Source organism: Pogona vitticeps, chromosome 1, assembly GCF_051106095.1.
Source record: "Pogona vitticeps strain Pit_001003342236 chromosome 1, PviZW2.1, whole genome shotgun sequence".
NCBI classification, from domain to species: domain Eukaryota; kingdom Metazoa; phylum Chordata; class Lepidosauria; order Squamata; family Agamidae; genus Pogona; species Pogona vitticeps.
Window position 1 is genome coordinate 153909760 of NC_135783.1, and position 15187 is coordinate 153924946.

Sequence of the window (15187 nt, forward strand, 5' to 3'; positions counted from 1 at the left end):
CAGGGTAAAATGAATGTAATTATGACTAATTTGAAACAAGTTAGACCAGATATGCCACGAACACAACAAATATAATTTAGCACCTCAGATGGGGAAGGTTTATTGTACAGTTGCTTCAAAGGTAAGTGCAATAAAGTTCCATTATTTGAGATAAACACGCCTGTCCGATGGCTGTTGATATATCAATTCCCATTTTACAGATTTGTATGTTATTAACAAGCATTAACATCTCACACGCAGGATACCTGACCCTATTTAAATACAGTACTGTCATGTTTGATGGTTAAAACATAAGTACCAAAGAGAAAGCAATTATAACTGGAGAGTCATCCCTACTTTCTAGTTGCAGGGAGACAGGGCTTGCAAACAAACACACTTCGCATCATTCATCAAATGTGCCACCACTAGCCACTCTTGACGCTGAGGTTTGTGCGCTGAAACACAGAAGCGGGCGGTGCTGTCCGTTTGCTTCGTGGAAAACGTAGAAAGTATGTCTTCTCCTATCCACTTTGCTTAGGCTCGCTCTGCGCCCTAACAGCCACAACTGCTGGAAGGGCAATTCATTGCGTAAGGTCTCGCGGCCGTGCTGTCAATGCGAAGGCGGCAAAATTGGGGGGGGGGGGGGGCTCCTCTCACACGACTTGCTTGGACAGCAGGTACGCAGGGGAAATCGTTCCGAGTTGTCTCTCAGCAAGGGCTCCCCTCCCCCTCCCGCCAAAAAAGCAGGCTTTCTTCTTCAGCGTTTGGTAGGCAGGGATTAATTTAACACACGGCGGGGGGTTGGGGTGGGGGTCGCGGAATTCCCCCAAAGCCTTTCCTGAGCACGTAATTTAAGAAAGCCCGTGCCGTCTTTGAGCATGTGCAGAGTGCAAAACGTTTCCCAAATGAAATTCCCTCACGGAGAGTGCCTTTTTATTCACAATAACTGCTAAAGCTCGCAGGTGAAACTAAGGCCGTCACGGTCCACACGGAAACCATGTCTTTTCAGAAAGTATAGCACCCAGAAGCTCTAGGGAGAGGTGTGTGCGCTCACAGGGAAGCCCCCATTCCGATCAGCGAGGAAGATTCCAGTGCAGGGGTGCGGCCTGATGGTGCCACCCCGTTGCACGGGCTTGCAACCAAAGTGCATTAAGTTTGCAAGACACGCGTGCCCGGTGCCCCGGCCGACTCAAGGCGGCTTAACTCGGGGAAGTACAGCTTGCAGACCCGAGCAGGGTGCCCCACTCCCGTCTTCGCCCTTGGCTGCGCTCTCTTGCCGTCATTCCTAGGTTTCCCCCCTCGCCATCCCCGCCTAGCATTTTTCTCCGCGGAGCCTCCCGCGTCGTTGTCCCGCCTCCCCGCCTCTCCTGTCAAGGTACCAAGTCCCTTCCCCTCCTCTCGCCCGCCTGGCCCTTTAAACGTCTCCCCTCCCAGCCCATCGCCGCCGCTCAGCCGAGGCAGCGCAAGGGGCGGGACGCGTCGCTGAGCGGCGGCTGGCCGGGCCAACGGGCAGCCGGGAAGGAGGCGGGAGCTGCGGGGGTGTCTGTCGGGTTAGAGCGAGGCGTGACCCAGTTGACGCGCGCGGGGAGGAGAGGGGAGTGAGCGCGAGGCGGGGGGACGAAACCGCCGCGTCCGTCTTAGCCTCGCCGTTGCCGCCGCCGCCGCCGCCGCCGGTTGTTCGCTCTCTCCTTCTCTCCCCTCCGCCACCGCCCGGTGTGTTGTCGCCGTCCGAGTCCTCGGAGCCGGGTCAGCAGCGTGCTTCTCCCGCCGCCTGTGAGCCTGGGGAACCTGCAGCTCAAAGCCTCCACCAGCCACAGCACCATGTACCCTGGGAACAAGCGGAAAAAGATCTGGAGGGAAGAGAAAGGTACCGTGTGCCTCCCCCCCTCAGTCTCTGTCCCTCTGTCTCCTCACCCCCCCCCCCACAACGCCCCGTTTGCACCTTGCTTTTGGCTCCCCTTCTCCGTAGGCAGGCAGGCAGGCGCCCGGGAGGGGGGGAATGTTTCAGGTTCACCCCTCCCGCTTCGGTCCACCTTCCGTCAGGATGTGTGCAAGAGGAGTGCAGAAAGATGCCGGGACTGCTGCTCCTCTCCACCACCACCCCCAGTGTCCGTCAGTGCACGAGTAACCAGCCTGCTTGCTTCTCTGTTCCTGGACAAAGTCTCCTTCCTGTTACCTCCGCCTTACCTTTGCCGGGGCACCAAGGCTCCTCCTCCTGTCGCTTGGGGTAGTCCCTATTATTATTATTATTATTATTATTATTATTATTATTATTATTATTATTATTATTATTATTATCATCATCATCATCATCATCATTATCATCATTATCATTCCCCCCACCCCTTTATCCTCTCTGCCTTGTTACCGAGGCAGTGCTCCTCAGGAGACTGAATCCTGCTCCAGGAGGCAGCAGCACAACCGGTCGGGTGGGGGCATAAAATAGGTATGTCCTCTGTTGTGCCCCAGTCCCCTCTGGAGACCCCAGGGTTGAGGGTGCAGTACCCCTGTCTTGGAGCAGAGAAACTAGGGCTCCAGGCCCCTTCTGTCACTCAGGTGCTACGACCTTGCTAGAGGTTCCTGACTTTGCTTAAAGACAGGAACTCCCTGACAGTGCTTCTGAGGTATGGCCTATTTGGAAGCCATAAAAGCTGTGCCTTTTTCTCATTTTTCACTTTCTCGATTCCAGAGTTGATACCCTTCCTTCTTTACTCAGGCTCTCTGTGCTATTTACTTTCACTGACACTTAAACAACAACAACAGACACCAGTGTTGTTTCTAGCTAGTCATAATTCTGTATGGTGACTGTTTTCCTGCTTTCCCCTCCTGCTACCTCACTCCTGTTTATGTCAGAAATCCCAGGAGTCACACAGTACAGGGCCAATAAAGTTACAGACTTAGGTCTTACTTTCTATTTTCCAGTAGGCATGGTGGCAGATAACGGAGCTTGCTGCAGTTGGTGGGAAGTAAGTAAGAAACTTGACTTGGAAGGAAAAGCCTTCCTCTTCATTTCCTAACCAGAACAAGTGAAAAGAGGGCGGGAAAGTGTGGAGGGTCTCCTTTCTTTCAACTTTACTTTTCTGAACCCTGAGAAGTGGAGCTGCTATCTAACAGGGGCTGGCAATAAAGTACATGAGCCTGCTTCTCCATCTCTGGAGAGTACTGAAATGGACTGACAGCTCAGTTGACACAGGGTCCTTCTGGCCCTTCAGCTAAAGAAAATAATTTGCAATAAGAGTCTTTTGCTGTTCATAATGCAACAGTGTTAACATATCTACCCTCCTTTGAAAAATTCTTTCCTTAGAAAGAGCTTGCCTTTTGTTTATATCTGTGCTATGAAGCTGAGTTAGGTGCTCTCTATTACACCAACTTTTTATGAGGACAGAAAACAGTAAGTTTTGAACTCATGCACTCAGGCAAGCTCCCAAATGAACAAGGAAAAGTCTGTCTCTTTTGCTTTGTGGAGTTTCGAAAATGGTGGATATATTAAAAAGTGAGCCCAATACATTTGGAGAAAATAAGAGGACGTTAACAAATCGGGCAAGGCTTGTGCTGGCTTGTGGGTAACTACTGACTAAAGTCTAGCTGTTCGCAGTATTAAACTAAAGTGGAAGTGTTAGCCGTGCTATATAGTGTGTTTCAGGGTTCTAACAGTGTGCCAAACTAATGGACTCGTATTTTAGTTAATGCAGTAGTGCTTTATGCTAGCTGGTATACTAGCTGTTCAGCAGGCATACAATTATGTTTTTTTAAAGCCACCATCAGTGAAGAAATGTCTTGAATCCTAAGTTTAATAGTTTTTTAAAGTTTAATGCTAATTGAGTGGAAGCTGTACCTGTGTTGAGTGATGGTCATTTGAAACATTTCCTGGCTTGACAGTGGAAATATTTTATATTTCAAGTATTCATCCCAGTCCCTGTTCGTAAGCTTTTCCTTCTTGTTTGAATAATGAGTCACTCCTCCAAAACATGCTATCATACATCTTTGTAAACATACCTAGGATCAAATAAACATACATCACACTAGTCTCAGGTATACTAACATCTCCTATATAAGAATTTTTTTGTATATATATGTTAGTCTGTTATTAGGAAAGAAAGAAGCCTGATTCTTTTAGAATCCTTCTTATTTTCTCCTACAAGTGTTGAAGTCATGGGCTACTCTATATCAGGAGTTGGATAAGGATATCTGAAAAACACATTGATTATAATACACTGAAGGGGTTTTCTCTACATAGTATTGATGAGACTCTGGGACACATGCACAAGGATGGGATGCCAAAAATGTTTAGAAGTATAAAACTTCTGATTGAGATCTGTTAATGGAATTGCACTTGATAAAAACAGTTGTGTGGCTTTGACCCTAGCAAGAACGAGAGAAAGGATAGCACCTGCAAATGTGAATTTATTTATTTATTAAATTTATACCCCACCCCTCTAGACCATTTCTACTTGTACATCTGATGATGTGATTAAAGATTAAACAAAGATACCATAATAGCAAGCATTAATTTTTCTTTACCTCCCAATTTTTTTTTGATAACTTCTAATACAAGCACTCTTCCTGAACTCTGCAAGATTGGGAACTCAGAAACTTTTATTTGTTTTGTAGCTCGTGCTGCTTGGAAGTGTGCAAAAGTGCACCGTCTTAGGCTCATGAAAAAATGCACTTTGTGCTACTGAAGATACAAGCCTGTAGCTACACCATGAATTCTGTGGTGTTTCTGGTTGAGAGATGGTACGTCTCTGAGGTTGAGAGGCAAAAAGGGTCAGTTTCTCCACATAGTGTTCTCAAGACATGCAGGGTGCAATTGGTCTAATTGTTCATCCAGCCTCTGTTTATTTTTCAAATTCATCCTGCCTGTAGACTATATAAGTAGAGCCAGTGTGATCCTGGGATAGAGGAGACCTGGGTTCAGATTCCTGGTCATGAAAACTTACTGGCAGGGTGGCAGCAGTAAATCATTCCTTGCACAGATTATGTACATTGAAAAATCCTACTTTTTTTCTTGCCATAAGTGGAAAACAACTTGATGGCACGTAACAGCAACATAAGACTGTAGAAATGTACAGTATCTACTTGAGTGTTGTTGATGAAAAAAACCCTACTTGGAGTCCTGTTTGGGGTTCTTAGATACAGTTTCTAAGTTTGCTGTTCTAGTTGGTGCAAATAATAAAAGATCAATCTATCTCTTCAGGCTATAATCAGTTTTGTTTTGCATAGAAAACATAGAATGAGACTTTATCTTGTAGTTTTGAAACAATTCTGTTTCAAATTTTGAAACAGCTCATTTTAACATAGATATCATAAATTTCATTCAAGGGGAGAAATAGGAGGACCTCTATAACTGTTGTGCATGTTGCTATTGTTATTACAGAAGGGAGTCAGATGCCTCAAGTCCGTTCCCATCTTTAGTTGATGCTCTAAGTTTTGCGTGTGAATTGAAACTCCTTAACAATATCATGTGAGGTCATTAGTACATGTCTGCTGCTTCTCACACTGTTTCACTAGCAGTTTCATTGAGTAACTAATCCTAATAGAAGTTCTTGATCACTCTAGTGCTAAAATCTAAAGAGCGAAGAAAAATAAAGTGAGCTTTAAATACTGCACTTTAAGTTGCAAAAGAAGTAGTAAGCATTAATGTATGGTGTTATGCCCTTCAAAAGTATGAGGAAGCAGCTGTTGGATTATCATTACAGACTTGACTGGTGACAAATGGAGAATTGATGAAGCCTTTAGGTGGAATGGAACAGATTTGTCTCTGACTTTGACCATCTCTTCCCATATTCATCAGTATACATCTTGTTGTTGTGTTGTTTAGTGTTAAACCAAGCTCAAAACAGGTTGCAGCATCAGAAAAGTACATGTCATACACTACAGCATCTCAAGAAGATTCACTAATGATTACGAAACAGCAGAATTTAAACAATGCCACACATACATACTACATTTAAACAATATAATAATAATTCATAGTAGGGTCATATAATAGAAACATAAAAATCCAATTCCTAAAATAAGTATACCCAAATATAGTAAACAAAATGAGTACTAAATATTGCCTTCAGCAACACCCCTTAAGCATTTTGAAATCTGAGTACGAATCAAGAAAATTAAGTTTGCCAAAACCATTTGTCTTGTGAGTTTTTTGTCCTGTGAGGCATTTGTCTTGCGAGGCACAACTGTATTTGTTAATGCAAAATTTGTAATGATTTGCAATTCTTATACATGCTTAAAATCACATGCTTAAAACCTTGTTCATGTTCCAAGAATATTTTATGTATCGTATCTGTTAATAAAAACAGATATGTGTTAGTAATGTGTGCTAGTAATGACATCCTGTAATATGACCACTTGCTTCAAGGGAAATTGTTTAACAGTATTGTTACTAGTGTATACTAACATATGGTTTTAAAAACAGAACGTTTGTTGAAGATGACGTTGGAGGAGAGACGAAAAGAATACTTACGGGATTATGTTCCTCTGAAAGATATCCCAACATGGATGGAGGAAATGAAAAGCAAGACTCAAAGTGATGGTAAGTTTTAGTTTTAAAAATGTATAAATACACATATGCTTTAGGAGCTGAGTTTTATGTATGTGTACAAGAATTGTTATGAACTTTACAACTCTAACTTCCCTTTCCATGGTAGATTAGAGTGTTTTCTGTGCTGTGGGCACGTGAATTGGGGAAAGGTCCCAGTTTTTGTCAGAATTTGTAGCAGACTGCTGCTTTGTAGTTCTTTTAACATAGACACATTTTATTGGAGAATAGATTTAAAAAACTACTTTTTTGTTTTATGCCTAGAACACTATAATATTCTCTATATAATTATTGGTTTTCTGTTCAGTATTGTTGCAGTGATCTGATGAAGTCAGGCATGCAATGAGGCACAAGTGGCACCTCATCAGGTTGCTGCAACCACTTGTGAAGTTATTTATTACTTTATTTATAATATTTTACTCCCCCTTTCTCCTAAAAAAGGGAACCAAAGTGGCTTACATCCTTAAAAACACAATATTAAAAGCTAAAAACTGTAAATTATTCAAATATTTAAAATATTAATACAATAATACAGTGGTGCCTCGCTTAACGAGTGCACCACATAACGACGAAATCGCATAGCGATCCGTTTTTTCGGATCGCTAATGCGATCGCTTAACGTTTTTCTTATGGGGCACAATTCGCTTTGCGAAGACCGGTAAGCATTTCGCTTACCGAGCTTCGCAAAACGAAGCCCCGACAATCAGCTGTTCGGTGGCCAAAATGGCCGCCGGAAGCCCGGAAATGGCCCAAAATGGCCGCGCGCAGCGTTTTCGCGCCCTCGTTAAGCGAGGCGAGGGCGCGAAAATGGCTGCCGGCCATTAGAAAGCTTCGTTGAACGGTGAGTATTTGGCTCATTTGGAACGCATTAAACCGTGTTTAATGCATTCCAATTGAAATCCCTGCCCCGTTCAACGATGCTTCAGCATAGCAAAGGTTAATCCGGAACGGATTAACCTCGCTATGCGAGGCACCACTGTATTTAAAATGTTAGGTAAGAGCATTATAAAAATAGAAACAACAAAATATCAACCATCCCATGTACTATCCCTAGATAGTCAGTCTCTAAGGGAAAGCCTGCCTGAAGAGAAAAGTCTTTGGTTGCTTGTACAAGGACAGCAAAGATGGGGACAGCCTAGTTTCCTGTGAGAGGGAGTTCCAGAACCTGGGAGCAGCAAAAGAGAAGGCCCTTTCCCATTTTGCCACCAAACACACCTGTGAGGGTAGGAGGGACTGTGAGAAAAGCCTCCCCTGATGATCTTAACATCTGGGCAGGCTGAAAAAGAGAGACATGGTCCTTGAGATAGTTTGGATCCAAGTTGTTAGCACTCATGTGCATGAATATTAAATAGAGTAGTGGTAAGTGTGCAAGTAGTACATGCTGCTAGTTTCCACTGAGGTCAGTGAGACATCTAGATCCAGGCTAATTTCTGACTGTGACATATGTTGGTGAACAGATGTGAGTAATTGGTACACTAAGCATGGAGTGGCATATACAAGTGTATACACGATTGTGCATATATGCTTATATTTTTCTCACACATTTTTGTGTACAAAGACTTTGATACAGTGGTGCCTCGCAAGACAAATTTAATTCATTCCGCGGTTAATGTTGTCTTGCGAAAAAGTCATCTTGCGAAACACGTTTTCCCATAGGAATGCATTGAAATCTAATTAATGCGTTCCTATGGGCAAAAAAAGTCAGAACAAAGTCAAATTTGGTTTACAAAGGGTTTATTAAGTGCTCTTTAAAGCCATACATATTGTGCAGATGATTTCAAAAATTTCAATCAAAAAACTAACTTTTTAAACATCATAGAAAAACATTTAAAAATCAGCAAACATGAGACAGGAACAAAAAACAGAAAACATTTGTCTTGCGAAGCACAGCCATAGGAACATTTGTCTTGCGAGTCATCAACCCCATTGTCAAAACCATTTGTCTTGCGAGTTTTTTTGTTCTGCGAGGCATTTGTCCTGCGAGGCACGACTGTATTTGTTAATGCAAAATTTGTAATGATTTGAAATTCTTATACATGTTATCTCTTAAGCTTACTTTAGCTGTTAAGTTAATCTAGTCTGTGTTTGCTCATGCAGTAGGATTTTTCCTTTTCATTCCCTCCTAGTGCCATTGCAGATTTCTTGTCTGGAGAGTCCCTCAAACTCCAAAGCAGGAATGTGTTGTGCTAGTGAATGCAGGTGGATATAATTAAGTTTCATCTGTTGAATGCTATCCTTTTTCTGAAGGATTAGCAGAAATGAAATATTTAAAGGATAATTATAGTGACTGCAAAATGTATACATACATTTTATCAGCTTACATGAAGGACCATTATTATTCTGATGATTAATACTGTATTTTGTCATAAAATCTTATTCACTAGATTTTTAATTATTAGTATGTGAATTAAAGTAAAACTTCACTGGTGACTATACTGCTTTCCAATCCCTAAGCTATTTTGGTTGAGACTTCATTTGGTCTTACTCCTAGAGGCTCATTTCCATGCAGCTACTTGAGATACACCCAGGGGTTTGAGCACAGAATGTTGGGTTTCTGATTCTGAGCTATAGATTGCCTATCATGGCTCAGACCTTTTTTGCAACTCCCTGAACTTTAAGATATTGATTACTATGAGATACAAGAGAGTTATTCAGTAAAAATAATCTAAAAGCTGCCTTGATATTCCAGAGCTGGTTTTGTAGTTCTTTGAATCCTATTACAGAAAAGCTCTGCAAAAAGCAGTCTTTTTCTTTAAAAAGAAAGACATTGAATGAGCTCCCGAATTAGAAATGTTCAAGTCAAAGGGAGAAAACATAACTGCTGCTAAAACTAGATGATTCATTGCATATTAAGATTCTCTGAGATAGCTCTTCAAGGATGTTTTCATATGAAAATCATTTTAGGTTAGACTGTCCTGTCTGTAAACATTGCTGATACAGAAAACCGATACAAGCAGAGAAATGAAATACTTTAATCTTTTCCTTCTCGTTCATTTTTCTGCCAGTGGTTGGGTGCCATAATATCTATCATGACCTTAGATGTGGCAGATCTAAACAATGGTGCTGTGCTTATCTTCAAACCAGACTTCAAAGTTTATCAGTGATATTTTCCTTGCTTATCTTCTTTCCCCATTTATTTTAATTTGAGTGATCGTTTATGCAATTTATGCTTTAATTTTTTATGTGACCCAAATATTTAGGTTTTTTGCATTTTATGTTTATGATTTCTTGATCTTTATTTATTTCCTCTAGTGCTTCTTCGTTAGTCAGTTTTTTGATCCAAGATATTTTTAGCACCCTGTGACAAATCTGTATTTGAAATGCTTCTAGCCTTTTTATAGCAGATTTACTAAGACCATAATTCCATTCTGTGAGACAACTGAGAATGCATGGGACAATGTACCTTCTCCAAGCTAATTTAATTTTGTTGTTGTTGCATTTTACGTTCTCCATCTTGAAGAAACTGCTTCAGGCCTTCTCTGGTCTGTCTTTTATTATTTTATCCTATGCTCATTTTACTTAATTCCAAAGTAATTGTATTTGTCAACAGGCTCCATGTATTATTTTGGATCTTCAGTTGCATTTTTAGCTGCTTCCTTTTCTTACTAATTGTCATGAACTTGGTTTTCTTAGCACTTACTTTTAGACTGTGTTCATGGGCTCAAATAAACTTTGCCTCTAAATTGTCAGCTAATAATGCTGTATCATGTGTACTCACAATGGCAGTGCTATTTAATTTCAGTTAGAGCTTTTGAATTGAAAAGCAGTGCCAAGAGCATACATCCTTGTCCAGTTTACCTTTGTATCTAATTTAATCACCTAATCTTATCTTCAACTTTGATTGCAGCTTATTGTTGACAGTATAGATTCCTAATGATATTAATATCTCTTGAATCAAAATCTTTGTTTTCAGATAACTTCAGTAAAGGAATTATATATTCAAGTTAATATCATAACATATCTTACAAAGTGCATGTAGAAAAAATAGCTTTTCCTTGCTTCTAAATCCTTCTCACTTGTTTCCTACCCTTTGTTTGTATTGCTCATAAATTCTGCAAAGTGTTAGTTTTAAGAAAACATAACCAAGGGACTTATTCCTTTTACTATTCTTTTGCCATGACAAACTTGGCATCTTTCTTTTGATCTGATGTAATATTAATGTCATCCAAGTTCCAGAAACGTACTGTTTCCATAGATTAAACCATAAGTGTAATTAAAATGTTTTCAGTTGTAATCTATTATGTTTAACACTTCTACAGAAACATCAGGAACTTTGTAATTTGTCTTAGTTGTATTGCCTATGAAGCTTTAAAACTCTTCCTTATATCTGTGCTGGAGGAGGCAGCGTGTGACTCTGAGGTTTGCTGCAGCTCATTTATCCAACACTTAGCTCTGACAGGTTAAAATGGCACCACCCACCTTGTTGTGGATAAGTGTATGAACTGTATGAAATGTATAGTTCAGTGGTTGAGTTGGTGGAGGAGCCAGAGATTGGAGGTTCAATTCTCCTCTGTGCCTCTTTGACAGGGGCTGAACTTGATGATCCATAGGGTCCCTTCCAGCTCTGCACTTATAATATTATTATTATTATTATTTTAAGTAACTTTATTCATAGCTTTAAAAAAGGCAACCTAGATATAGTGCTAGGTTGATGTGCCAGGATAAAGTTTCAGAATGCCTTCATTTTTCCTTTGTATGTGTAAGGAGTGGGTATAGTAGTTATGGGATGTAGCAGGCAATCAGGTCAAGCCCTCTGGTGACTCAAATCCTAGGTCATTCTGATATTTGAGGGCAAATCAGGTCCTTTTCTTCTCTTTCAATACTGAAAAGATCAACTGTGCCTAGCATATCTCTTATTGTAGTGGCTAGTTGTGCACCAGTGTTGCCCTTTGCTAAAATATTTGTAATGCCAAATATTTCTTTGTTCTTTTACCTGAACAAAGGTAGGTTGACACTTAAGAAAAGTACAGTAGTTGAATCCATTGCTTATAAATTACAGATGTGGCTGTTAGTGTAGAAGGAGAGTTGTGACATCCTAGTCTCTCTTATTTTGAGCCTGTTTTTATAGGCTGAAGCCAGGTAAAAGAAGAGGAGGTGATAGACAGGTGTGTGCATGTAATTTATATATAAACTGATGGGAGGAATAAACCAGAAGCATCAGGTGAGGACAGGAAGTAATAGAGGAGGTGTGCACCCTAATGGGTTAAGAAAGGAACGCTTCACCTGAGTACTTGTAGGAGTGATACACACTGGGAGGCCCTGGCATATTTGGAAGGGAAACAATTCTTCACATACCACCTTATAAGGTTTTGTTATGTGACTTATGCAATCTTGATTCAGCCTATATTTCTTTCATATTGTGTTTATGGCCGTGGCCAAAATAAGGTTGAGAAAATTTAATACATAGCAGAATTATTCTTCATATTTGAGTGTTTCTTTTTATAACAATTTAATTGCAAATGCTGTCATCAGTGTTTATTTTTCACATTGCAGCTTAGTTGATCATCATAATCAACTTCATTAGCTATAGCATAGCCCATAGGTACTTGGACAGAATGAAAATTAGGTGGAAGGAAACTATTCTGTGTAAATGGTTCAATTATCTCTCTGGTGAAAATAGTAATGAACTCTTTTCCTGGTTTCTCAAGATGTTCTAAATGTTGATCTGGCAGTAACCTAGCAACTGAACTCTGAGCTATTCCTACTAGTGCTTCCTATTAAGATTCTAATAGTACCTACAGACCAAAGTAGCCGGGAAAATACTAAATGTGTGCTTAATTATTTGTCTTTTAATGAGTCCCTGAGAATGTGTAGAACTATCAGTTAAGGTTGTTTGATGCATCACTGTGTACTATGAGGAAAGATCTTCACTTATGTACTTCATGTTTATAGTATGCATGTGTGGAGTAAGTGTCCATGTGAACTCTATCTATGTCTTCCCCATGCAACTTCTGCCTGGGCTGCATTAGTTTTGCCCTTCTTGTTGTGTGTCACACTGTTTGTTTTATTTACATGCTGCCTTTCTCCCAAAATTCATATGCAAGGGATATTGCAGGACAAGTTAAAACAATAGTAGATTACATTATAATATAATAAAATGACAAACGTTAAAATAGAGTTAAAATTAAAACTAAAGGTTGGTTAAAATAGTGGGACGTGGTGCTGCTGCGTGCTAAACTGCAGAGGCCTCTGTGCTGCAGGGTCAGAAGACCAGCCGTCGTAAGATCGAATCCACGCAATGGAGAGAGCTCCCGTCGCTTTATCCCAGCTCCTCACCAACCTTGCAGTTTGAAAGCATGCAAATGCATTTAGAAAAATAGGTACCACCTCGATGGGAAGGTAAAACAGCATTCCCTAGTAACGCTGGCCACGTGACAACAGAAACTGTCTTTGGACAAGCACTGGCTCTATGGCTTGAAAATGGGATGAACACTGCCCCCTAGAGTCAGACATGACTGAACAAAAAATGTCAAGTGGAACCTTTACCTTTACCTAAAATAGTCATATTATTTTAACTTAAAACAGTGAGAACCAGCATATTAACAGGAAATCTGAAGGCTCTTAATTGTCAAAGCCCTGCTTAAATAAAATGGTCTTCACCATTTACTGGAATAATAGCAAGGGGGGAGGGAGAAACCTTGCATTTTAGTGAGGAGTTTCAGTGCCAGGGAGTGGCCACAGAAAATGCTCTCTCTTTCCACTCCCCACTAGAAGGGCCTCTGAAGGTAGTGGAACTGTGAGAAGGGCCTCTCCCACAGATCTGAAAGCCTGGGTAGGTTTGTATTGATTGATGCGGTTTTTTATATAACCTGGGCCCAGGTTACATAGGGCTTTATAGGTCATAACCAGCAATTCAAATTGTGTCCAAAAATGAATTGGCAGCTAGGGAAGCTGTTGAAGGGAGTAATATCCTCACTATAACTGTCATTCTTCAGGATGCTCTGCTTGGCAACGCCAAGTAAAAAACATTTCATTAACCCATTCAGAATGTAACTAAGGCATATGTCACTGTAGCCAAGTCAGACATTTGCAGGAATGAGCACAACTAGGGTGTCAGTTTTAACTGTGCAAGCCACTCTTGGCCACCACTGAAATCTGAGCATCCAGGCTGAGGGATGAATCTAGGAGCACACCTAAACTGTGGGTGTTATTTCTTAGGAGGAGTTTTCACATTCTTACGTGGCCCTTGGTCGTTCCACCAAGCAAAGACTCATGCTACGTGTCATTCAGCTGCCACCAGTTGATTACATCAACATTGTTCACTATTAATAACAGAGGGCCAGGCAACGTATCATTTAGGAATCAAGTAGAAATTGTTTATTGTTATGATAAAAGTCCAGTCAATGTTGTTAACTGTCAACTAAACAACCTTCTTTCTCTACTCTCAACCGCTTACTCTCCCTCTTCCTGTCTCTCCTTTTTTCCCACTTAACTATGCTCCCACAAACTCCTATTGGTGCATGCAAATTTCAACATAAATATACATGAGCAGGTTACCTGCTACAGAGTGTAAGGTAAAGGTTCCCCTTGACAATTTGTCCAGTCGTGTCTGACTCTAGGGGGCGGTGCTCATCCCTGTTTCCAACCCATAGAGCTAGTGTTTGTCTTGCATGGTAATGTGGCCAGTGCGACTACACAGAGAACGCCGTTTACCTTCCCACTGTGATGGTCCTTATTTATCTACTCGCATTTTTGCATTTTGCATGCTTTTGAACCACTAGGTTGATGGGAGCTGGGACAAGTGACAGGGGTTCACTCCATCGCGTGGATTCATTCTTACAACTGCAGGTCTCCTGACCTTGCAGCACAGAGACTTCTGCGGTTTAACCCACAGCTCCACTGGAGTGTAATACCAACCCAATTTGAATCCCTATTCTCAGATCTGCCTTTTGACTGATCATGAGCACCTCTGTCTTATCTGAATCAAGCTTCAGTTTATTCATCCTCATCCAGCCTGTTGCTGACTCCAGACACTGGCTTTTCACTGAAATAGCTTCCTCAGATTTAGAAGGAAAAGAGAGAGTAAGCATGTTTGTGGCACTGAACTTCAGAACTCCAGATTACCTCTCCCTGCAGTTTCATGTTTATGTTAAATGACAGACAGGACAAGACATAACCCCGGGGAATGCCATAAGCGTACAGCTAAAGTGTTGAGCAAGAGTCCCCCAATGACACCTTCTCAGATGGGCCCTCTAGGAAAGATCACAAGAGCTGTAAGAAATTGCCATAAAGTCTTGTCCCACATAGGCAATCCAAACGAATGCCACGGTCAGTGGTATTGGAAGCCACTGAGAGGGCAAGCAGAACTAATAGGGACAGACCTTCCCAAAGCCAGGCCTGAAGGCAGATTGAAATTAATCTAGATCATCCGTTGCTTCAAGGAGTCTGTGGATCTGGGAAGCCACCAACTGCTCAAACAATATGTAGTAAAATGCGATATTATGCATTGGCCAGTGGTTGTCCAGCACAGTGGGGTACAAGAAGGACTTCAACAAAGATCTTCCAACAGTCTCAGTGGGTATCTTGGAATTCCCCAGTGTTCAGTGGGATTCTAGCTTCACAATCAAGACCAGGTCATACATCTTGGACAGGGAAAATGTTGAGCAACAGAGTGGGCAGTACACAAACAAAGTCCCTAATCTGTCCCAGACACCTACTCTCAGA

At 41.3% G+C, this 15187-nt stretch overlaps 1 protein-coding gene across 3 annotated transcripts in view; it reads left to right on the forward strand.

The window, feature by feature from the left end:
• The first annotated feature begins 1485 nt into the window (after positions 1-1485).
• MACROD2 (mono-ADP ribosylhydrolase 2) overlaps positions 1486-15187 on the forward strand; it is a 1236456-nt gene continuing 1222754 nt past the window's right edge. Inside the window, exons 1-2 of one of the 3 annotated variants that reach the window (XM_073003448.2) lie at positions 1486-1846; positions 6401-6517. In XM_073003448.2, coding sequence (XP_072859549.1) covers positions 1801-1846; positions 6401-6517 — 163 coding nt within the window. In that variant the 5' untranslated portion in view covers positions 1486-1800. The remainder of the gene's footprint in view (positions 1847-6400; positions 6518-15187) is intronic. The other 2 variants (XM_073003446.2, XM_073003438.2) reach the window with 2 other exon arrangements.